Here is a 25,629-nt window from a genome sequence, read left to right as displayed (position 1 = left end):
ATGGATGGGTGGGGTGATGGGTGGGTGGATGGGTGGATGGATGGGTGGATGGATGGGTGGATGGGTGGATGGATGGATGGATGGATGGGTGGATGGGTGGATGGGTGGATGGGTGGATGGATGGATGGATGGGTGGATGGATAGGTGGATGGGTGGATGGATGGATGGGTAGATGGATGGGTGGATGGATGGATGGGTGGATGGATGAGGAAGACTCACCTTTGTCACCTACAGTGCAGGTAACCTGGCTAGAAAAGTCCTATCAGATAGACTGATAACTCTCCATTTTCTTCTCTTTCTCTCTCTCTCTCTCTCTCTGGTTCTCAATCTCTAGCTCTCTCTCTCTCTCTCTCTCTCCCTCTCCCTCTCTCTCTCTCTCTCTCTCCCTCTCTCTCTCATAGGTAAGTCTTGTATACAGGCTTTGGATTCTCAGACTGGGATTTAGTGCTTTTCTTTTTCTTGTTCATACTTGTGATGTCTGTCTGTCCTCTATCACATCTCTTCTCCTCCCCTCTCCTCCCTCTCTCCCTCTCTTTCATTCTCTCTCTCTCTTTCCCTCTCTCACTCACCCTCTCTCTCTCTCCCCCCTCTCAAATCAAACATGCCTCATGGTCGCATACTGCTGAATTAGTTACAGTACAGTACACACTGTATATATGTGTAATGTTTATTTGTTGCATTATTGAGATTATCTAACAATTATCTAACATTTTAATAGTTGTGAATAGATCTGTTATACTGTTTTGATATTATGGTTGCTAAATCTGCAGTTTTATTCTTTCTCTTTTTCTCTCCCTCTCTCATTCTCTCCCTCCTTCTCTTCATCTTTCAGTCACATCTGTTCTTTCCTCTTCCAGTTGTCTTTCTTTGTCTACATTGCTCATACAAAATTAGTTTTTGTTCTCTCTCTCTCTCTCTCTCTCTCTCTCTCTCTCTCTCTCTCTCTTTCCTAAACCTCTCTGTCTCTGTCACTAGCTTTGGACTCAGACTACACACACACACACACACACACACACACACACACACACACACACACACACACACACACACCCCCACAGGGTAACACAGCTGTTCTGTGACCTTTTTCTCAACGTGAGCGGGAGCTGGAAAGATACATTTACCAAGTCAAACTGGGCAAGTCAACCTGGGCTGTTAATCATCACAACTACTGCGTGTTATTTCAGGAGTGTGAAGTGTGAGAGTATCACAGAAAATCAAACAAAGGCCAAGCCAGACTGTCCTAATAATGGAACATCAGTGTTTTAAGAAGGACAATAACTACAGGGAAGTGGGTTCATACTCATACACACACACACAGGGCTGGAGTGGGCCACTTTTTTGAGAAGGGTAATGCTGCAGGCCGGAGCCCTGGTGGGCGTGGGTAAAGGGCGGAGCATGTGTCAATCATTTTCGACTGCAGCCAATCAGATACTAGACTTTCGTTCTCAATCAATTTTTATTAAGCCAATTATCAACCAGAGTTAGCTGTCAATAATTTTTTACTGCAGCCAATGGTGTTTATGTCCTCTCCTACACAGCAAAAACTGGAGTGTTAAATTTTCAGAGTTAAACATTTCTGAGTTGGTTTTCACTCTCAAAGAGTAATTTTAACACTTTAGAATAGAAGCGCCAAAACGCCGGTCATTTAACCGCTGTGACGTCTTACTACAAGCGCGAATGGTAATTACTTATCAAGTCAATATCTCAAAGGAATGATCTCTCGGGTATAATCCCTCTTCGCCAGGGCTAGCTGTTAGATACATACATTATGTATGGCTGCTTTTGACACACTGGCATTACAAAAGAATTAAGCAGAATGCAAGTTACGTATGTAAATGCATACCTTTGCGAGCGAAACTGAGATGATGGCATGGGCGTGCTGTTATGAACACTTTATTCACAATAGCATGAGGCAACGCGAACTATAAAGAGATATCATGCGCTATCTGCGCTTTGATGACAAGAGCACAAGGGCTGCCCGCCTTGCGACTGATACATTTGCTATGATCTCGGAGATATTTGATAAATTTGTGAAAAACAGTATTGCTTCTTACACGCCCGGTGAGAACATAACTGTTGATGAGCAACTGTTCCCAACTAAAGCTCGCTGTGGTTTCACTCAGTACATGGCCAATAAACCCGATAAATTTGGGATTACGTTCTGGGTGGCATGACTGTATTCGGTGAAGGGAGGCACTCGTCGTTGACCTGTAGCGGTGTTCTACAACCTCCTAGACCTGGCTGCAATAAATGCACATATATTGTTTACATATATTGTTCAAACAGTGCATGACCGTTAACCTGAGCAGACAAAGGTTTATTCTTGAGTTGGTAAAGGAGCTGTGTGCACAGCAGAAAATGGCAAAAGCGGCTAGGGCAGTGGCAGAAAAGCGAATTTTACCTGAAATGCCGTAAATATGTGATGAACAAATAATGCCATAAATAAAGGAAAAAAAAAATTAAGTGCCGTTCCAGAATAATAAGTGAGAAGTATTTTAAACTTTGATTTAAAAATGTCTAAAGTCATGGCTCTTCTAATGTTTTTATTCAGCTACTTTTGTGTAAGAGCGGCATATACTTCTGTTTAAAGAGCTTCTCCGTGCAGTTTCTGCCTTCCTTTGGCAGATCTGTTAAGATGATTGGCTGCATTAAAAAATGATTGACAGCTAACTCTGGCTGATAATTGGCTTAATAAAAATGTATTGACAACGAAAGTCTAGTATCTGATTGGCTGCAGTCGAAAATGATTGACACATGCTCCGCCCTTTACTCACACCCACCGGGGCTCCGGCCTGCAGCATTACATATATGGGACTTTTTCAGCCCGGGAATTTCATGGCCAAATCCGGCCCAAAATTATTTTCCCCTCCCAATCGGCCCAAACTAGAGATTGACATGAGCCGGCCCATCTGGAATCCTCCCGAATCTCCTGATGAGCCACTCCGGCTCTGCACACACACACACACACACACACACACACACACACACACACACACACACACACACACACACACACACACACACACACACACACACACACACACACACACACACACACACACACTCACTGACTTACTGACACATCATAAAAGGCTGGGGTTGCCTTTTCTCGAAGAGACACTCCCCTCCTCACCTTCCACCTGCCTTCCCAGTTTCAGTAAAGGTAGTTGGAGGTGACAATACACCTTCCAGCTTTAAGAATAGTTAATGCGTTCTTACGGCATGAACCCCTGAGAGGACTCCTGATCCTGAGAGAACTCTTGACCCCCCTGTGAGGACTCCTGTCCCCTCTGTGAGGACTCCTGACGCCCTGTGTGGACTCCTGACCCTGAGAGATCTCCTGAGCTGTGTATCTTTGAGGTGAAGTCCAAGCTCAGCAAGAATGCAGCAAGGTTTCAGAATGACTCAGAACACTGACTCAGAAGCTCAGACCAGAGGAGCTTGAGAGGAACTGAACACTCTGGAAATCCGTGAAAAAAAAAAAAAACATTTAAAAATGTTACATGAATAGAAGTAGAGATGAAATTCCTGTCTTTCCTGTATTTAAAGTGATTTTACATTATTGTCATTGTACATTTTGGTTCAGTTCTGGCTATGGAGTCAGAGCAGTCTGGGTGTGGGTGGAGTCAGAGTCATGCAGGCACAGACCACCCAGGGCCACATTGGCTATCTGCACTTGACGTATTGGCCTGTCGGCTCGCGAGATGATATCAGTGTGTATCTGTCCTGGACTCCGGGACCCCAGACTAAATCAATAGAGCCCTGCAGATTTGTGGAGTCGATTAGTCAGCCTTACATTGGGCCAGGGGTTATTGGCAGCGGGCATCAGGCCGTGGTCGGCCGCCTCTGTGAAGACATGTGGATCCGAGCTGAGAGACAGAGCGAGAGATCTTTACAGCTCCCGACACCACGTTCACACTTCCTCCCGCGCTCAAACTTCATTCCACATTCAAACCTCTGCACCCGCATCGATTCCTGTGCTTTAATTAGCTCCTATAGAGTTCAATTTGCCACACTTTGCTCAGTAGGAGTCCAAACACTGGTCAATTTGCTGCTGATCAGGAATCAGGTTCCCAATAATAGTCTGAGGTCTGGAGCTTAGTGAGGGAAACTAGCCGGGTCAGCAATATGGTGAGGTGTGTTAAATCTGATTCCATTTTGAATCCCCACCCGATCTTCATCTCGAGGTGTGAATGTGCAGGATCAGAGTTGAAGATGGAGCTGAATCATCAATCTTTGCTTTCGTACACAGAATCTACACAGCAGGTCAGTGCGTTTGATCTGAGTCCTTTTCCCAAAGCATCACGTAACCATGGTTACTCCTTCTGTGACAGCCAATTAAGTTCTCAGAGTGCCAAAAATAAGGAAGCAAAATTAAACTTAAATTGGTCTGTTGTGCATGCATTCCTCTGTGTGTGTGTGTGTGGTTCTGGACCCATAGTATTGTTAACCTTGTAAACCCTGTAAAGCTGCTTTGCGACAACTTGAGTTGTTAAAAGCGCTATACAAATAAACTTTGATTGATTGATTGATTGATTGTGTGGTGTGTGTATGTGTGTGTGTGTGAGTGTGTGTGTGTGTGTGAGTGTGTGTGTGTGTGTGTGTGTGTGTGAGTGTGTGTGTGTGTATGTGTGTGTGTATGTGTGTGTGTGTGTGTATGTGTGTGTGTGTGTGTATGTGTGTGTGTGTGTTTGTGTGTGTGTGTGTGTGTGTGAGTGTGTGTGTGTGTGTGTGTGTATGTGTGTATGTGTGTGTGTGTATGTGTGTGTGTGTGTGAGTGTTTGTGTGTATATATATGTGTGTGTGTGTGTGTGTGTGTGTGTGTGTGTGTGTGTGTGTGTGTGTGGTTCTGGACCCATAGTATTGTTAACCTTGTAAACCCTGTAAAGCTGCTTTGCGACAACTTGAGTTGTTAAAAGCGCTATACAAATAAACTTTGATTGATTGATTGATTGATTGTGTGGTGTGTGTATGTGTGTGTGTGTGAGTGTGTGTGTGTGTGTGAGTGTGTGTGTGTGTGTGTGTGTGTGTGTGAGTGTGTGTGTGTGTATGTGTGTGTGTATGTGTGTGTGTGTGTGTATGTGTGTGTGTGTGTGTATGTGTGTGTGTGAGTGTGTGTGTGTGTGTGTGTATGTGTGTATGTGTGTGTGTGTATGTGTGTGTGTGTGTGAGTGTTTGTGTGTATATATATGTGTGTGTGTGTGTGTGTGTGTGTGTGTGTGTGTGTGTGAGTGTGTGTGTATATATGTGTGTGTGTGTGTGTGTGTGTTACCTGTCACCAGGTCCAGGTGCTCCAGTGAGGTGTGCTGGTTCTGATGGACCCACTCCCCGTTGCACTTAAAGAAGATTTGCAGAGCAGGTCGTGCCCGGCACCAGAGCTTGATCGGGTTGCTCTTGACGATATACGCATCATCGGGCTCCTGCAGGAAACGGGGCAGAGTTCCAGACAGAGCCGAGAGCCCCTCACGGTTCCCTGATGGAGAGGGAGAGTCACAGAATGGCATCGTGAGGAACTCAACCAGAAACTTGAAACTGAACCACAAAAACAGCAACAGCAGAACATCTCCCAGACCCCGTAGAAGATCTCCCAGACCCAGCTGAAGATCTCCCAGACCCTGTAGAAGATCTCCCAGACCCAGCTGAATATCTCCCAGAGCCAGCTGAAGATATCCCAGACCCAGCTGATGATCTCCCAGACCCCGTAGAAGATCTCCCAGAGCCAGCTGAAGATCTCCTAGAGCCAGCTGAAGATCTCCCAGACCCCATAGAAGATCTCCCAGAGCCAGCTGAAGATCTCCCAGAGCCAGCTGAAGATCTCCCAGACTCCATCACAAAAGTCTGTGAGCTTTTGATGGGTGCCACTTTTGCTGCGGTTCCTGATTGTGAGTTTAATTCCATCTCCAGACACAAGCCAGCACAGAAGTAAACCCTGGCTCTGACTCCAGAGCCTGAAGCCGGGCTGATATTCATCACCGACTGCTGCGGCTTACCCCGACTAATCTCAGCTTACACGCGCAGCCCGGTGAGCCGTGCGCTCACACCGAGCGCCATGCCGCTCCGCCACTGCCCGTAATCTCACACCCAGCCATCCTGACGTCGACCGGCCGTCGTGATTAACTGGCCTGTCACTCACCAGCCGGCTTAACTGGCCTGTCAGTCACTGGCTGGCTTAACCATCAACTTCCAACTTCGCAATCATTTCTGGACACTTTTTGGCAGCTAAACGTAGCAAGCCATGGTAGCAACCTGGGGCAGTCACAAATGCTTCAAAATAACAGCTTGACCGAGAAAAAGAAAAAAAGAAAGAAAAAAAAACATCCCAACCCTGAAAATTAGAAAGTGAAAGCCAATAGTCCCCAATTAGCTGTGATGCAATTTGCATAATTTTAATTGGGTTCTGTTTGCCTTCACTTCTTATTAGTCATGTTGTCTGAGACATCTCACATTCGAAGGAGGGAGACCAAAGGTGGAATTTCAGCACCATGGACAGCGGGATACATGCTCTTCAGGGAATGATGTTGAGTTCAGCACTATGGACAGCTCCTCTCTTCCTTCAAATGGATGGTGACACGTTCAGCACCATGGACAACTCCTATCTACATTCCTGTGAACGCTGATGTCTTCAGCACCATGGACGGCTCCTCTCTATCTTCTCTGTGGTGGTGCAGTCTACCACAGTATGCGTCTAATTATCCTGAATTTGCTAGACAAAAACAAATGATTTATACCCAAATACCTGCAAGTATATTTATATGCCGCCCCAGCACATCCAGCATTGTGTAGTGATGCGTCTAACCACCCTCCCCAGCTGCCCGTTCTCCCAGAGCAGGGGGTGGAGAATGAAGGGTGGAGTGTAGAGGGTGGAGGGTGGAGGGGACTCATTCTCCATCTTTACTAAGACGGATTAGCCTGCTGCACTTTACTGCAGACAGAGCTCAGTGGAAACCAATTAGAAATGTACCGCAGATATGCTCCCTCTCCCAGATATGTCACGCTATAAGAGCATATGAATAATAGAGAATCTGACATGATTTAGGGCAGAAAATCTCTGGGGTTGAGTGGCTAATGTCACTTCACACTGGGATCTTTACAGTGAGGTCCACAGACTGTAAGTGCAGCTAGAATGTAGCATCTAAATATGACTGACAGACACTGTAAGATCTAGTGATGCAATACTCAGACCAAGACTTTGTCTAATGTGTGTGTGCATGTGTATGTATGTGTGTCTGTGTATGTGTATGTATGTGTGTCTGTGTATGTGTGTCTGTGTATGTGTATGTATGTGTGTCTGTGTATGTGTAATCTGTGTGTCTGTATGAAGAATGCAGAGAAAGAGAGAGAATGTGTGTGTGTCTTATAAAGATGAAACAGAGAGAGAGGGAGGTAGTGTGTATAGTCTGTTGTGCGTGCAATCATGTGTGTTTGTGTGTGTGTGTGTGTGTGTGTGTGTGTGTGTGTGTGTGTGTGTGTGTGTGTGTGTGAGTGTTACTGAATGTGGCAGATGCATAGTGCTGTTGTTTTGGAATGGAGAACCTTTTAAGCAAACGGTCTGTCATTTTTGTTGTGTTTATACAGAAATAGATCACATGCTTATTTTGTAGGACAGAAATGCACACACACACACACACACACACACACACACACACACACACACACACACACACACACACACATACACACACACACTAAAACAAGTACACAGGAAGAAGACAGGCTGTTTCATGCAAAAATACTTACACTTATGCACCATGAATGCAGAAGTTAGCATGGCTTCAGAAATAGGTTTATACACCCACCCAGTACACACACACACACACACACACACACACACACACACACACACACACACACACAGACAGACACACGCACACACACACACACACACACACACACACACACACACACACACACAGAGCCTTTTATCTATCCCAGCACCATCACAGATGTTCAGGACGGCTTGACATGATGACAGACTGACGAAAGAGAGTTGCATGTCTGACCAAGGCACACATGAAAGGGAAGATAGCCAATGGTGGAGCATTGAGCGGGGTGGAGTGAGTGGAGGTAGAGGGGGTGGAGGTAGAGGGGGTGGAGGTAGAGGTGGTGGAGGGGGTGGAGGTAGAGGGGGTGGAGGTGTGTAGAAGGGGTGGAGGTGTGTAGAGATGGTGGATGTAGAGGTGGTGGAGGTGTGTAGAGGGGGTGGAGGTAGAGGTGGTGGAGATAGAGGTGGTGGAGGTGTGTAGAGGTGGTGGAGGTGTGTAGAGGTGGTGGAGGTGTGTAGAGGGGATGGAGGTGTGTAGAGGTGGTGGAGGTAGAGGTGGTGGAGATAGAGGTGGTGTAGGTGTGTAGAGGTGGTGGAGGTAGAGGTGGTGGAGGTAGAGGTGGTGAGGTGTGTAGAGGTGGTGGAGGTGTGTAGAGGTGGTGTAGGTGTGTAGAGGTGGTGAGGTGTGTAGAGGTGGTGGAGGTGTGTAGAGGTGGTGAGGTGTGTAGAGGTGGTGTAGGTGTGTAGAGGTGGTGGAGGTGTGTAGAGGTGGTGTAGGTGTGTAGAGGTGGTGTAGGTGTGTAGAGGTGGTGAGGTGTGTAGAGGTGGTGTAGGTAGAGGTGGTGGAGGTAGAGGTGGTGTAGGTGTGTAGAGGTGGTGTAGGTGTGTAGAGGTGGTGGAGGTGTGTAGAGGTGGTGAGGTGTGTAGAGGTGGTGGAGGTGTGTAGAGGTGGTGGAGATGTGTAGAGGTGGTGGAGGTGTGTAGAGGTGGTGAGGTGTGTAGAGGTGGTGGAGGTGTGTAGAGGTGGTGGAGGTAGAGGTGGTGGAGGTGTGTAGAGGTGGTGGAGGTAGAGGTGGTGGAGGTGTGTAGAGGTGGTGAGGTGTGTAGAGGTGGTGGAGATGTGTAGAGGTGGTGAGGTGTGTAGAGGTGGTGGAGGTGTGTAGAGGTGGTGTAGGTGTGTAGAGGTGGTGAGGTGTGTAGAGGTGGTGTAGGTGTGTAGAGGTGGTGTAGGTGTGTAGAGGTGGTGGAGATGTGTAGAGGGGGTGTAGGTGTGTAGAGGTGGTGGAGATGTGTAGAGGTGGTGGAGGTAGAGGTGGTGAGGTGTGTAGAGGTGGTGGAGGTGTGTAGAGGTGGTGTAGGTGTGTAGAGGTGGTGAGGTGTGTAGAGGTGGTGTAGGTGTGTAGAGGTGGTGGAGATGTGTAGAGGTGGTGTAGGTGTGTAGAGGTGGTGAGGTGTGTAGAGGTGGTGGAGGTGTGTAGAGGTGGTGAGGTGTGTAGAGGTGGTGAGGTGTGTAGAGGTGGTGTAGGTGTGTAGAGGTGGTGTAGGTGTGTAGAGGGGGTGGAGGTGTGTAGAGGTGGTGAGGTGTGTAGAGGTGGTGGAGGTGTGTAGAGGTGGTGGAGGTGTGTAGAGGTGGTGGAGGTAGAGGTGGTGGAGGTGTGTAGAGGTGGTGGAGGTAGAGGTGGTGGAGGTGTGTAGAGGTGGTGAGGTGTGTAGAGGTGGTGGAGGTGTGTAGAGGTGGTGGAGGTGTGTAGAGGTGGTGGAGGTAGAGGTGGTGGAGGTGTGTAGAGGTGGTGAGGTGTGTAGAGGTGGTGGAGGTGTGTAGAGGTGGTGGAGGTAGAGGTGGTGAGGTGTGTAGAGGTGGTGTAGGTGTGTAGAGGTGGTGTAGGTGTGTAGAGGTGGTGAGGTGTGTAGAGGTGGTGAGGTGTGTAGAGGTGGTGGAGGTAGAGGTGGTGGAGATAGAGGTGGTGTAGGTGTGTAGAGGGGTGGAGGTGTGTAGAGGTGGTGAGGTGTGTAGAGGTGGTGTAGGTGTGTAGAGGTGGTGGAGGTAGAGGTGGTGTAGGTGTGTAGAGGTGGTGTAGGTGTGTAGAGGTGGTGGAGGTAGAGGTGGTGAGGTGTGTAGAGGTGGTGGAGGTGTGTAGAGGTGGTGGAGGTGTGTAGAGGTGGTGAGGTGTGTAGAGGTGGTGTAGGTGTGTAGAGGTGGTGTAGGTGTGTAGAGGTGGTGGAGGTAGAGGTGGTGGAGATGTGTAGAGGTGGTGAGGTGTGTAGAGGTGGTGTAGGTGTGTAGAGGTGGTGTAGGTGTGTAGAGGGGGTGGAGGTGTGTAGAGGTGGTGAGGTGTGTAGAGGTGGTGGAGGTGTGTAGAGGTGGTGAGGTGTGTAGAGGTGGTGTAGGTGTGTAGAGGTGGTGAGGTGTGTAGAGGTGGTGGAGGTAGAGGTGGTGTAGGTGTGTAGAGGTGGTGAGGTGTGTAGAGGTGGTGTAGGTGTGTAGAGGTGGTGGAGGTGTGTAGAGGTGGTGGAGGTGTGTAGAGGTGGTGAGGTGTGTAGAGGTGGTGGAGGTAGAGGTGGTGTAGGTGTGTAGAGGTGGTGGAGGTAGAGGTGGTGTAGGTGTGTAGAGGTGGTGTAGGTGTGTAGAGGTGGTGTAGGTAGAGGTGGTGGAGGTAGAGGTGGTGGAGGTAGAGGTGGTGAGGTGTGTAGAGGTGGTGGAGGTGTGTAGAGGTGGTGGAGGTGTGTAGAGGTGGTGAGGTGTGTAGAGGTGGTGGAGATGTGTAGAGGTGGTGGAGGTGTGTAGAGGTGGTGGAGGTAGAGGTGGTGTAGGTGTGTAGAGGTGGTGGAGATGTGTAGAGGTGGTGGAGGTAGAGGTGGTGTAGGTGTGTAGAGGTGATGGAGATGTGTAGAGGTGGTGGAGGTAGAGGTGGTGTAGGTGTGTAGAGGTGGTGTAGGTGTGTAGAGGTGGTGAGGTGTGTATCTTACTCTCTTCCTCTCCATCTATGATAATAAATGTTGTAATATGGGAAGCTCTGAAAGAAGCTATATTTTTGTTGACTGTTTTATATGGAACCATTTTATATTACACCATTATTATAGCATCACCATACAAGAGTGGAACAATATGAACTAGAACGTGAATAAAATAAGTGAGTATGTAACAGTGTGTAATTGGTATCAGTGTGTAAGGAGTAACAGTGTTTAATGAGTATCAGTGTTTAATGGGTAACAGTGTGTAATGGGTATCAGTGTTTCGACAATCCTGTACTCCTGTTCTGTTTAATGCGAAGACAATATAATTACATTAATCGTTACACATTGTTAGCATAAAATAAGTTTATTTGTGATTTTGAGATCTTTTGGAGCAGAAAAAAGTAAACTCAGCCTTGCCAGATCCACACTGTGGTAGAAGTTAGTATGTCAGACAGGGTCAGTCTCACAGACAGGGCCACTCCCACTAGTGATTTATTCAGTCTCACAGACAGGGCCACTCCCACTAGTGATTTATTCAGTCTCACAGACAGGGCCACTCCCACTAGTGATTTATTCAGTCTCACAGACAGGGCCACTCCCACTAGTGATTTATTCAGTCTCACAGACAGGGCCACTCCCACTAGTGATTTATTCAGTCTCACAGACAGGGCTACTCCCACTAGTGATTTATTCAGTCTCACAGACAGGGCTACTCCCACTAGTGATTTATTCAGTCTCACAGACAGGGCCACTCCCACTAGTGATTTATTAAGTCTCACAGACAGGGCCACTCCCACTAGTGATTTATTCAGTCTCACAGACAGGGCTACTCCCACTAGTGATTTATTCAGTCTCACAGACAGGGCCACTCCCACTAGTGATTTATTCAGTCACACAGACAGAGCCACTCCCACTAGTGATTTATTCAGTCTCACAGACAGGGCCACTCCCACTAGTGATTTATTCAGTCTCACAGACAGGGCCACTCCCACTAGTGATTTATTCAGTCTCACAGACAGGGCCACTCCCACTAGTGATTTATTCAGTCTCACAGACAGGGCCACTCCCACTAGTGATTTATTCAGTCTCACAGACAGGGCTACTCCCACTAGTGATTTATTCAGTCTCACAGACAGGGCTACTCCCACTAGTGATTTATTCAGTCTCACAGACAGGGCCACTCCCACTAGTGATTTATTAAGTCTCACAGACAGGGCCACTCCCACTAGTGATTTATTCAATCTCACAGACAGGGCTACTCCCACTAGTGATTTATTCAGTCTCACAGACAGGGCCACTCCCACTAGTGATTTATTCAGTCACACAGACAGAGCCACTCCCACTAGTGATTTATTCAGTCTCACAGACAGGGCCACTCCCACTAGTGATTTATTCAGTCACACAGACAGGGCCACTCCCACTAGTGATTTATTCAGTCTCACAGACAGGGCCACTCCCACTAGTGATTTATTCAGTCTCACAGACAGGGCCACTCCCACTAGTGATTTATTCAGTCTCACAGACAGGGTCACTCCCACTAGTGATTTATTCAGTCTCACAGACAGGGCCACTCCCACTAGTGATTTATTCAGTCACACAGACAGAGCCACTCCCACTAGTGATTTATTCAGTTTCACAGACAGGGCCACTCCCACTAGTGATTTATTCAGTCTCACAGACAGGGCCACTCCCAGTAGTGATTTATTCAGTCTCACAGACAGGGTCACTCCCACTAGTGATTTATTCAGTTACACAGACAGGGCCACTCCCACTAGTTATTTGTGTGTGTATTCTTCTATGTGTGTGTGTGTGACTAAGACCTGTGTTAGTGTGTATGTTTGTGTGAGACCATACATGTCCTGTGTTAGTGTGTGTGTGTATGTGAGTCCATACATGTCCTCTGTTAGTGTGTGTTTGGTGTGTGTGTTTGGTGTGTGTGTGTCCTGTGTTAGTGTGTGTGAGTCCATACATGTCTTGTTTGTGTGTGTGTGTGTGTGTGGGTGTGGTGTGTGTGTGTCCTGTGTTAGTGTGTGTGTTTAGTATGTATGTGTGTGTGGTGTGTGTGTCCTGTGTTAGTGTGCATCCTGACTTAGAGTGTGTGTGTGTGTGTGTTAGTGTGTGTGTGTGTGTGTGTATGTGTTAGTGTGTGTATGTGTCCTGTGTTATTGTGTGTTACTGTAGTATGTCCTGTGTTAGTGTGTGTTAGTGTGCATGTGTGTGTTAGTGTGTGTTAGTGCATGTGTGTGTCCTGTGTTAGTGTGTGTGTGTTAGTGCATGTGTGTGTCCTGTGTTAGTGTGTGTGTGTGTGTGTATGTGTCCTGTGTTAGTGTGTGTGCCCTGTGTTAGTGTGTGTGTATGTATCCTGTGTTAGTGTGTGTTAGTGTTAGTGTGTATGTCTCTGTGTGTGTGTATGTATCCTGTGTTAGTGTGTGGGTTTGTGTGTGTGTGTATGTATCCTGTCTTTGTGTGTGTTAGTGTAGGTGTATGTGTGTGTGTGTGTGATAGTGTGTGTGTATGTATCCTGGTTTAGTGTGGGTTAGTGCATGTGTTAGTGTGTGTGTGTTAATCTCATTGACCTCCAGCAGCAACAAGCCCAAGAAGGGCCGACCTCAGCTGTTCGATCGGTTGGCCTGTCACCATGGTGGCATGGCTGCCGTGGAGATGATAAATGAGCAACGGCCTGCCCCAGCAATAACGGCTGAAAAACATGTCAGAGACGAACGAGATGTATCACACACACACACACACACACACACACACACACACACACACACACACACACACACACACACACACACACACACACAAACACACACACACACACATACACAAACACATACACATACACACACACATACATATACATACACACTCACATACACACATGCACATACAGGGATGCTCAAACATATTTTTGAAAATATGTAAAGGTAGAAATGTTCTCAGCAGCTGTTAACATGGGCAGTCAGATTGAGCTGTTTGTGAAGCTGTTAGTGAAGCTTCCCATCCCCAATTGTTGTGTGTAGTGTGGTCTGTGTTGGTCTGTTTTGTTGTGTGTAGTGTGGTCTGTATTGTTTGTGTGTAGTGTGGTCTGTGTTGGTCTGTTTTGTTGTGTGTAGTGTGGTCTGTTTTATTGTGTCTAGTGTGGTCTGTGTTGTTGCGTCTAGTGTGGTCTGTGTTGCGTTTAGTGTGGTCTGTATTGTTTGTGTCTAGTGTGGTCTGTGTTGGTCTGTTTTGTTGTGTGTAGTGTGGTCTGTATTGTTTGTGTGTAGTGTGGTCTGTGTTGGTCTGTTTTGTTGTGTGTAGTGTGGTCTGTTTTATTGTGTCTAGTGTGGTCTGTGTTGTTGTGTCTAGTGTGGTCTGTTTGTTGTGACTAGTGTGGTTTGTTTTTATCTAATGTGGTCTGTATTGTTTGTGTCTAGTGTGGTCTGTGTTGTTGTGTCTAGTGTGGTCTGTTTTGTTGTGTGTAGTGTGGTCTATGTTGCTTTGTTTTGTTGTGACTAATGTGGTCTGTGTTGGTCTGTTTTGTTGTGTGTAGTGTAGTCTGTTTTATTGTGTCTAATGTGGTCTGTGTTGTTGTGTCTAGTGTGGGCTATTTGTGGTGTCTAGTGTGGTCTGTGTTTATCTAATGTGGTCTGTGTTGTTGTGTCTAGTGTGGTCTATTTTGTTGTGTGTAGTGTGGTCTGTTTGATTGTGTCTAGTGTGGTATGTGTTGTGTCTAGTGTGGTCTGTTTTTATCTAATGTGGTCTGTATTGTTTGTGTCTAGTGTGGTCTGTTTTTATCTAATGTGGTCTGTATTGTTTGTGTCTAGTGTGGTCTGTGTTGTTGTGTCTAGTGTGGTCTGTGTTGTTGTGTCTAGTGTGGTCTGTTTAGTTGTGTCTAGTGTGGTCTGTGTTGGTTTGTTTTGTTGTGTGTAGTGTGATCTGTTTTATTGTGTCTAGTGTTGTCTGTGTTGTTGTGTCTAGTGTGGGCTGTTTGTTGTATCTAGTGTGGTCTGTTTTTATCTAACGTGGTCTGTATTGTTTGTGTCTAGTGTGGTCTGTTTGTTGTGACTAGTGTGGTCTGTTTTTATCTAATGTGGTCTGTATTGTTTGTGTCTAGTGTGGTCTGTTTTGTTGTGTGTAGTGTGGTCTATGTTGCTCTGTTTTGTTGTGACTAATGTGGTCTGTGTTGGTCTGTATTGTTGTGTCTAGTGTGGGCTATTTGTGGTGTCTAGTGTGGTCTGTGTTTATCTAATGTGGTCTGTATTGTTTGTGTCTAGTGTGGTCTGTGTTTATCTAATGTGGTCTGTATTGTTTGTGTCTAGTGTGGTCTGTGTTGTTGTGTCTAGTGTGGTCTGTGTTGTTGTGTGTAGTGTGGTCTGTTTGTGTCTAGTGTGGTCTGTGTTGTTGTGTCTAGTGTGGTCTGTTTTTATCTAATGTGGTCTGTATTGTTTGTGTCTAGTGTGGTCTGTGTTGTTGTGTCTAGTGTGGTCTGTGTTGTTGTGTCTAGTGTGGTCTGTGTTGGTCTGTTTTGTTGTGTGGAGTGTGATCTGTTTTATTGTGTGTAGTGTGGTCTGTGTTGCTCTGATTTATTGTGTCTAGTGTGGGCTGTTTGTTGTGTCTAGTGTGGGCTGTTTGTTGTGTCTAGTGTGGTCTGTGTTGCTCTGTTTTGTTGTGTGGAGTGTGGTCTGTGTTGTTGTGTCTAGTGTGGACTGTTTTGTTGTGTGTAGTGTGGTCTGTGTTGGTCTGTTTTGTTGTGTGTAGGGTGGTTTGTTTTATTGTGTCTAGTGTGGTCTGTGTTGTTGTGTCTAGTGTGGGCTGTTTGTTGTGTCTAGTGTGGGCTGTCTTTATCTAATGTTGTCATGTGGTCCTGCCTCCCCCCTGTCAGTCTTGTCTTTTGTTTTGTTCTCTGTGTGTTTGAGTGTCTTTTATTTTGACATTTCCTAGTTGTCTCTGTTTTCACACCCCTGCCATGTTCTCTGCCCCTCGTTATCACCTTCAGGTGTGTCTTGTTGTGTCCCTTGTTTAGTTGATGTATTTAAGTCCTGTGTTTGGTCCTTGTGGTTGTGGGTTATTGAATGTTGTTAGCTGTACAGTGTAAGTCATGAGTATTGGTTTGTGTCTATGACTTTTGTAAGTCTTGCTTCTTTTGTGTTAGTTTTCTTGTTATCTTTGGTCTTTGTATGAGTTGTGGTGTTTTGTGTCAGTCGTTTATATTAAACCTCTTGAAATCTGCATATGCGTCCCACCTGCTCAGCCAGGTTTGTTACAAATGTGGTCTGTATTGTTTGTGTCTAGTGTGGACTGTGTTGTTGTGTCTAGTATAGTCTGTGTGTAGTGTGGTCTGTTTTATTGCGTCTAGTGTGGTCTGTGTTGTGTCTATTGTGGGCTGTTTGTTGTGTCTAGTGTGACCTGTTTTTATCTAATGTGGTCTGTTTTCTTGTGTGTTGTGGTCTGTGTTGCTCTGTTTTGTTGTGTGTTGTGTGGTCTATGCTGTGAGTAGTGTGGTCTGTTTTGTTGTGTCTAGTGTGGTCTGTATTGGTCTGTTTTGATGCGTGTAGTGTGGTCTGTTTTATTGTGTCTAGTGTGGTCTGTGTTGTGTCTAGTGTGGGCTGTTTGTTGTGTCTAGTGTCATCTGTTTTTATCTAATGTGGTCTGTATTGTTTGTGTCTAGTGTGGGCTGTTTGTATCTAATGTTGTCTGTATTGTTTGTGTCTACTGTGGTCTGAGTTTGCTCTGTTTTGTTGTGTGTATTGTGGTCTGTATTGTTTGTGTCTTGTGTGGTCTGTGTTGGTCTGTTTTGTTGTGTCTAGTGTGGTCTGTTTTTATCTAATGTGGTCTGTTTTTGTTGTGTCTAGTGTGGTTTGTGTTGGTCTGTTTGGTTGTGTGTAGTGTTGTCTGTTTTATTGTGGCTAATGTGGTCTGTATTGTTTGTGTCTTGTGTGGTCTGTTTTGTTGTGTCTAGTGTGGTCTGTGTTGTGTCGATTGTGGGCTGTTGTGTCTAGTGTGACCTGTTTTTATCTAATGTGGTCTGTTTTGTTGTGTGTTGTGGTCTGTGTTGCTCTGTTTTGTTGTGTGTTGTGTGGTCTATGCTGTGAGTAGTGTGGTCTGTTTTGTTGTGTCTAGTGTGGTCTGTATTGGTCTGTTTTGATGCGTGTAGTGTGGTCTGTTTTATTGTGTCTAGTGTGGTCTGTGTTGTGTCTAGTGTGGGCTGTTTGTTGTGTCTAGTGTCATCTGTTTTTATCTAATGTGGTCTGTATTGTTTGTGTCTAGTGTGGGCTGTTTGTATGTAATGTGGTCTGTATTGTTTGTGTCTACTGTGGTCTGAGTTTGCTCTGTTTTGTTGTGTGTATTGTGGTCTGTATTGTTTGTGTCTTGTGTGGTTTGTTTTGTTGTGTCTAGTGTGGTCTGTTTTTATCTAATGTGGTCTGTATTGTTTGTGTCTAGTGTGGTCTGTTTTTGTTGTGTCTAGTGTGGTTTGTGTTGGTCTGTTTGGTTGTGTGTAGTGTTGTCTGTGTTGTTGTGTCTAGTGTGACCTGTTTTTTCTAATGTGGTCTGTATTGTTTGTGTCTAGTGTGGTCTGTTTTGTTGTGTCTAGTGTGGTCTGTTTTGTTGCGTCTAGTGTGGTCTGTTTTGTTGCGTCTAGTGTGGTCTGTTTTGTTGCGTCTAGTGTGGTCTGTTTTGTTGCGTCTAGTGTGGTCTGTGTTGTTGCCTCCCAGTACACGCCTCCCAGTACACGCCTCCCAGTACACGCCTCCCAGTACATGCCTCCCAGTACATGCCCCAGTACATGGGGCAGTCATGGCCTGGCGGTTAGGGAACTGGTCTTGTGATCGGAGGGTCGTGGGTTCGATTCCCAGACAGGCCATGACTGAGGTGCCCTTGAGCAAGGCACCTAACCCCAACTGCTCCCCGGGCGCCGGGCTAGGGCTGCCCACCGCTCTGGGCACGTGTGATCCACAGCCCCCTAGTAATCACTAGTGTGTGTTTGTGTGTTCTGACTGCACAGATGGGTTAAAAACGAAGGACAAATTTCGATTGGGGTGTAAAAAATCACAATTGACAAAATATGGCACATTTCACACATTTTTCACACGCCTCCCAGTACAAACCTCCCAGTACACGCCTCCCAGTACATGCCTCAGTACACGCCTCCCAGTACACGCCTCCCAGTACACACCTCAGTACATGTCCCAGTTCTTTGACTTCTGGTCTCAGAGCTACGAGTGTTAATGCTGATGTGGGACTATCGAGTAGAGATCAGTCTGACCATCCTATCAACTGTTGCTATGTCTGTCAGCTGACCAACTGGCAGCCAATGGGGAGAAGCAGTGCTCAGGAGAAAATTCTAGTGAGCCAATCAGATACAGTGAGAAGATCACCCCTCTGCAAAACCATTTGGGTTTATAATATGAACACAAACAGACTATTAGCTTTTCCTCTTGAGACTGAACTGCTCCTTGTTTCCTTGTTACAGAGAAACGATCCTGTCTAAAAGTCTTTGTTCCTGATGTCTTAAAATACTCGTGGTGTATTCTTGAAGAGGACAGACCACACACTCACACACACACACACACACTCACACTCACACTCACACACACACACACACACACACAAACTGATGACCAGTGTGTTATTTGTGTCAGGAACCTGTGTGTGTGTGTGTGTATTTGTGTGGATAGAGCGTCTGGTTGTTCAAATGGACAGCTGTTCCTCAGGACACACACACACACACACACACACACACTCCTGACTCAAATATACTATACACATCATTTTTATGTTGATGCTAATCACCTAAAATGATCCAATGGCAAAACAAGAAAGGCTGTGTGCACCCAGAACGACTCTGTGCTCTCTAATTACACAGCTCATAAAGGCATTATAAAGGCATTATAAAGGCATTATAAACCATCAGCTCCGTGTTTCTGCCTCATGTCAGCACTCCGCAGAACAGCAGGATTCGCTCAAAACATCCCATTACAAGATCAAAGTCCCCAGCACATCAACAGATAACAGAGGGAGAGAGAGGGAGGGAGAGAGAGACTGAGCAGCTTAGAAGACAATGGGCTTTAGAAAGACAGACACAGCCACAGGGATTATTCTTAATCAGGGTGAAAGCTAAACAATTGATAAATATGGAGTAACATCATTAAAAGCGCAAATATGATTGAGCACGTCTCTGGATTACCGCGTGCAGGAGAGAATGAAATCAGCTCCTAATTCCTTATTATAATAACACCCCGTCAGCGGCTGCCCGGCCCGAGGGAGTGTCTCCACGGAGACGTCCTTCACCAGCAGCACCAACACCACCACCTCCGTCGCCGGGTTGCGGCTGTAATTAAGGCTTTGGGCTCAGATTTGAGGGCGACGCAGCAGTCGTTAGACAATTATCCCTAACGAGCCATCTGTGCGGGGGAAGGGCAGGATGCTCCTCCTCTTTTGAGGGGTTTTTCCGTCTCATCTCAGTTCCTCAGAACTATATGTGCACTGAGAGATTATTCTGCACTAATTTAAAATCAGAATGCCTAGACGTTCCTGCTCTGTCCTAATGCTGTTCTTCTCTGGGACTGTCATGATGTACTGAAACGTACAGAAGAAGATCAGAGGTAATGTGGTGTCCCCTGAAAACAACTGTGTTCACATCTCAAACTGACCCAGAGTGGAATTTGCTGGAAACGTGTGTAGAAGATCCTTTACTGAAAAATGCATATTACTCCTTACAGTTTAAACAAGTGCAGGTGATTAAACAAGATATCGTATGTATGTGGTTGGGATGAACAGCCTTCTAATCCAAATCCTAATCCTAACCCTAACTCTAACTCTAACCCAACCCTAACCCTAACTCTAATCCAACTCTAACCCTAACACTAACCAAACCCTAACCCTAACTCTAACCCTAACTCTAACCCTAAGTGAAAGCTATCTTTCCTTCTATCTGACCCCTCATTTTTTCTCAATATTTCTAGAATGAAGACAAGAAGTATCTGACGTCTCTCTCTGATTCTGTCTCTCTGATCCGGTCTCTCTGATTCTGTCTCTCTCTTGCATTCTATCTCTCTCTCTGATCCTGGGTTATCCAGGAACCTCCCTTAGGTAGAACTGGGTTATCCAGGAACCTCCCTAAGGTAGAACTGGGTTATCCAGGAACCTCCTTAAGGTAGAACTGGGTTATCCAGGAACCTCCCTTAGGTAGAACTGGGTTATCCAGGAACCTCCCTTAGGTAGAACTGGGTTATCCAGGAACCTCCCTAAGGTAGAACTGGGTTATCCAGGAACCTCCCTAAGGTAGAACTGGGTTATCCAGGAACCTCCCTTAGGTAGAACTGGGTTATCCAGGAACCTCCCTAAGGTAGAACTGGGTTATCCAGGAACCTCCCTAAGGTAGAACTGGGTTATCCAGGAACCTCCCTAAGGTAGAACTGGGTTATCCAGGAACCTCCCTTAGGTAGAACTGGGTTATCCAGGAACCTCCCTTAGGTAGAACTGGGTTATCCAGGAACCTCCCTAAGGTAGAACTGGGTTATCCAGGAACCTCCCTAAGGTAGAACTGGGTTATCCAGGAACCTCCCTAAGGTAGAACTGGGTTATCCAGGAACCTCCCTAAGGTAGAACTTGGTTATCCAGGAACCTCCCTAAGGTAGAACTGGATTATCCAGGAACCTCCCTAAAGTAAAACTGGGTCATCTAGGAACTTCCAGAAAGCATAACTGGGTCATTCAGGAACCTCTATAAAGCAGAACTGAGTTATCCAGGAACCTCCCTAAAGCAGATCGGGGTTATTGAAGCGTCAGACTGACAGTACCTTTCTGTCACCCTGAAAGACTTTTTCTTTTTTCACCTTTATTAGCATATCTGAAAACGTCAGGGGGAAAAACACCAAAGCATAAAAACAGATCAACAGATAAACAAATCATTTGCATACGGTTTCAGCTCCCCGCCTAGTCGTAGCAAAGTGGAGCTTTGAACAGGCTCCACCGCCAGCTCGGCACCCTCCAAACGGGCTCTCGGTACAGCGCCACAGACAGCCAGGGCTACGCTAGCAGGCGACTGTTGATCATGCGCTTCTCACAGTGACACAGTTCCACCCCTCACAGTGGAAGAAGCAAACAAACACACCTGTCTGGGCGTGGATGTGTCATACTGCTCTGAAATCAGCTTGCCTATCCTTTAATGGGAAACCAGGGAATTAGGGGCGGGGCGTGGGCTGGTCCTGAGTCAGGAGGAAGAGGTACAATGTGAGAGCTGGTCCTGATGATAGATCTGGATCATTAGGAACCCAGACACTTCATCTCCGTAACGTGGCAGGGCAGCTACGGCTGGTTGAGGCTGTCAGTGCGATGAGGAGGTTATTACTTCAGCACATGGAGGGAAGCCTCCTCTAATATCCTCTGTTCTTCATTACAGAGGGGCTTATCTTTCATTAGATAGATGCCGCTGGTAATTAAAGCTTTTAACAGCGGAGGAGACGTGTCCTTTCATCTTGCTGCCATGGATCTGTGTCTCCTGTCCAGCTGACAGCTTATTCCAACACGCTGTGCAACAAGAGCCTGAAGCTCTTTGACCCCTCTTCACGCATGAAAAGACCTGTTCTTCTCCTCTCTCCCTCCTCCTCTTCTCCTCTTCCCCTCCTCTACTCCTCTCCTCTAGTCCCTCCCTCCCCTTTCCTCTCCTGCCCTTTAGTTTGGTGGAGGGGGGATTATGGTGTGGGGTTGTTTAGTTTGGTGGAGGGGGGATTATGGTGTGGGGTTGTTTAGTTTGGTGGAGGGGGGATTATGGTGTGGGGTTGTTTAGTTTGGTGGAGGGGGATTATGGTGTGGGGTTGTTTAGTGTGGTGGAGGGGGGATTATGGTGTGGGGTTGTTTAGTTTGGTGGAGGGGGATTATGGTGTGGGGTTGTTTAGTTTGGTGGAGGGGGGATTATGGTGTGGGGTTGTTTAGTTTGGTGGAGGGGGATTATGGTGTGGGGTTGTTTAGTGTGGTGGAGGGGGGATTATGGTGTGGGGTTATTTAGTTTGGTGGAGGGGGATTATGGTGTGGGGTTGTTTAGTGTGGTGGAGGGGGGATTATGGTGTGGGGTTGTTTAGTTTGGTGGAGGGGGAATTATGGTGTGGGGTTGTTTAGTTTGGTGGAGGGGGGATTATGGTGTGGGGTTGTTTAGTTTGGTGGAGGGGGATTATGGTGTGGGGTTGTTTAGTTTGGTGGAGGGGGGATTATGGTGTGGGGTTGTTTAGTTTGGTGGAGGGGGATTATGGTGTGGGGTTGTTTAGTTTGGTGGAGGGAGGATTATGGTGTGGGGTTGTTTAGTTTGGTGGAGGGGGGGATTATGGTGTGGGGTTGTTTAGTTTGGTGGAGGGGGATTATGGTGTGGGGTTGTTTAGTTTGGTGGAGAGGGGATTATAGTGTGGGGTTGTTTAGTTTGGTGGAGGGGGGATTATGGTGTGGGGTTGTTTAGTTTGGTGGGGGGGGATTATGGTGTGGGGTTGTTTAGTTTGGTGGAGGGGGATTATGGTGTGGGGTTGTTTAGTGTGGTGGAGGGGGGATTATGGTGTGGGGTTGTTTAGTTTGGTGGGGGGGGGGTTATGGTGTGGGGTTGTTTAGTTTGGTGGAGGGGGGATTATGGTGTGGGGTTGTTTAGTTTGGTGGAGGGGGATTATGGTGTGGGGTTGTTTAGTGTGGTGGAGGGGGGATTATGGTGTGGGGTTGTTTAGTGTGGTGGAGGGGGGATTATGGTGTGGGGTTGTTTAGTTTGGTGGAGGGGGATTATGGTGTGGGGTTGTTTAGTGTGGTGGAGGGGGGATTATGGTGTGGGGTTGTTTAGTTTGGTGGAGGGGGAATTATGGTGTGGGGTTGTTTAGTTTGGTGGAGGGGGGATTATGGTGTGGGGTTGTTTAGTTTGGTGGAGGGGGGATTATGGTGTGGGGTTGTTTAGTTTGGTGGAGGGGGGATTATGGTGTGGGGTTGTTTAGTTTGGTGGAGTGGGGATTATGGTGTGGGGTTGTTTAGTTTGGTGGAGGGGGATTATGGTGTGGGGTTGTTTAGTTTGGTGGAGGGGGGATTATGGTGTGGGGTTGTTTAGTTTGGTGGAGGGGGATTATGGTGTGGGGTTGTTTAGTTTGGTGGAGGGGGATTATGGTGTGGGGTTGTTTAGTTTGGTGGAGGGGGGATTATGGTGTGGGGTTGTTTAGTTTGGTGGAGGGGGGATTATGGTGTGGGGTTGTTTAGTTTGGTGGGGGGGATTATGGTGTGGGGTTGTTTAGTTTGGTGGAGGGGGGATTATGGTGTGGTGTTGTTTAGTTTGGTGGAGGGGGATTATGGTGTGGGGTTGTTTAGTGTGGTGGAGGGGGGATTATGGTGTGGGGTTGTTTAGTTTGGTGGAGGGGGATTATGGTGTGGGGTTGTTTAGTGTGGTGGAGGGGGGATTATGGTGTGGGGTTGTTTAGTTTGGTGGAGGGGGGATTATGGTGTGGGGTTGTTTAGTTTGGTGGAGGGGGGATTATGGTGTGGGGTTGTTTAGTTTGGTGGAGGGGGGATTATGGTGTGGGGTTGTTTAGTTTGGTGGAGGGGGGATTATGGTGTGGGGTTGTTTAGTTTGGTGGAGGGGGGATTATGGTGTGGGGTTGTTTAGTTTGGTGGAGGGGGATTATGGTGTGGGGTTGTTTAGTGTGGTGGAGGGGGGATTATGGTGTGGGGTTGTTTAGTTTGGTGGAGGGGGATTATGGTGTGGGGTTGTTTAGTTTGGTGGAGGGGGGATTATGGTGTGGGGTTGTTTAGTTTGGTGGAGGGGGATTATGGTGTGGGGTTGTTTAGTTTGGTGGAGGGGGGATTATTTTTCAGGAGTTGGCCTCGGCCCCTTAGTGGGGTTGTTTAGTTTGGTTTAGTCTGGAGCTGGTGTGGGGTTTAGTTTGGTTTAGTCTGGAGCTGGTGTGGGGTTTAGTTTGGTTTAGTCTGGAGCTGGTGTGGGGTTTAGTTTGGTTTAGTCTGGAGCTGGTGTGGGGTTTAGTTTGGTTTAGTCTGGAGCTGGCCCTTCCTGTTCCAACATGACTACGCAGCAGTGAAGGTCCATGAAGACATGACTAAGCGAGGTTGGTGTGGAAGATCTGGACTGGCCTGCTCAGAGTCCGGACCTCAACTCGACAGAATCCCTCTGGGCTGAATCAGAGCGGAGACTGTGAGTCAGGCCTTCTCATCCAACATCTCACCTCACAAATGTGCCTCTGGAAGAACATTCAGAGATTCCTCCACACTCCTGAACACACTCCTAAACACACTCCTAAACACACTCCTGAACACACTCCTGAACACACTTCTGAACACACTCCTAACCCTTATGGAAAGCCTTCCAAGAGGATCTGAAGTTGTGATGGTCACAGATATGCTGACATCTTATTTAACCCTGTAGGTTAAGAATGGGATGTTGGTCAAGTTCATCATATGCATGCGAAGGTAGACAAGTGAAAGCTTTTGGCAGTACTGTGTCTGTGTGTGTGTGTATATATATATATTATAGTGAATAATGATCCGTCTGTCCCAGCACAGCACCCGGCAGGTAAAATATACCTTAAATATACCTGAAATGTTCTCATTTTATCATTTCATTAAAACATCTGGCGGGCTACTGAAACAAGAAAGAAGTTAATAAAGAGAGTTTAGTACCCCACACAGAAGCCCACTGTGTGTCCCTCCAGTGAGAGTATTAACACCATTACTCCACTGTCAGGCGTCCTAGAAGGTGCATGACAAAAAACGTCTTTCATAAAGCTCGCGGCACTAACCCCCCCCCCCCCCTCACCCCGCCCGCTTACCCAGAATGCATTGCCGCCTGGAGTAAATCATTACAGCCCAGCAAGACAGAAGCAGCATGGGCTCAATGGTGCGTAGTGACGCAGTGACGCTCCTGACATCCGTTAACAGGAATTTGGAGTGTTTTCCAACAGAGCCGAAAAGGATTCCTGCCACATGCAGATTGGTGGAGGTGAGTGATTGACCTGTAATCTGGCCAGTGCCAGCCACTCTGGGGGAAAGTCCCTCCCCTAATGACACGCAAAAGGAGCAGTCAAAGGAGCTGGCCGTGGTCCTGAACCGGTCCTGAACACACCCCGCACAACATAATGAGAGCGTTTGTTGTGAGAGTAAACAGCTTTAGTGACTCTCTGGCGTCCTGCCTGTGGAGGAGGTGGAAGGTCTTTGAAGTTGAGCATCCTGGACACAGTCCCGGAACACTTGATCACATGACCAGCAGAACGGACACAGGGATCTCATCTCCAGCAGGTGCTGTGGTTAATCTGGTCCAGGGATTATTCATGCACTGACTCACTCCAGCCCAGGATCATTTGGCCAAGACCAGGACCGGATTAAGGTCCGACCCAGCTCTTTGTCTTATTACTATTTATGTGACTATAAACAAACAGTCCTCTTCCTCTCTCCTCCTCTCCCCTCTCCTCTCCTCCCCTCCTCTCCTCTCCCCTGCCCTCTCCTCCTCTCCCCTCCTCTCCCCTCTCCTCTCCTCCCCTCTCCTCCTCTCCCCTCCTCTCTCTTCTGCTCCTCTCCCCTCTCTCCTTTCCTCACCTCTCAGGTGTTAGCAGCTCCATCTCAGCTCAGTCCATCTTCAGGGCCACTGCTAAATGTGCAGGACACTAACCCTAAATGTGCAGGTCACTAACCTTAGGGACACCAGTGCTCAGGACCATACAGCAGGAGGTCATGACCTTGTGACCTCCAGCGCCTCCACTCAGGGTCTGTGTTTTGAGGCAATAGCAGTTTATATTTTTGGAGAACTGAAGTGAAGAACTACATACACTCACACACACACACACACACACACACACACACACACACACACACACACACACACACACACACACACACACACACACACACACAAACTGTACAGTCAGCACTAAGCCACAAACACTAGAGACACCAGCCCAC

General features: G+C 47.1%; 1 protein-coding gene across 1 annotated transcript in view; it reads right to left on the bottom strand.

Moving 5' to 3' along the window:
• LOC143487054 (netrin receptor UNC5D-like) overlaps window positions 1-25,629 on the bottom strand; it is a 208,803-nt gene that overhangs the window by 85,618 nt on the left and 97,556 nt on the right. Inside the window, exon 2 of the mRNA XM_076986362.1 lies at window positions 5,273-5,473. Coding sequence (XP_076842477.1) covers window positions 5,273-5,473 — 201 coding nt within the window. The remainder of the gene's footprint in view (window positions 1-5,272; window positions 5,474-25,629) is intronic.

Source organism: Brachyhypopomus gauderio, unplaced genomic scaffold, assembly GCF_052324685.1.
Source record: "Brachyhypopomus gauderio isolate BG-103 unplaced genomic scaffold, BGAUD_0.2 sc46, whole genome shotgun sequence".
In the NCBI taxonomy this organism is placed as follows: Eukaryota; Metazoa; Chordata; class Actinopteri; order Gymnotiformes; family Hypopomidae; genus Brachyhypopomus; species Brachyhypopomus gauderio.
The sequence above is the reverse complement of the archived record's forward strand: the minus strand, read 5'-3'. Positions and strand labels throughout refer to the sequence as shown.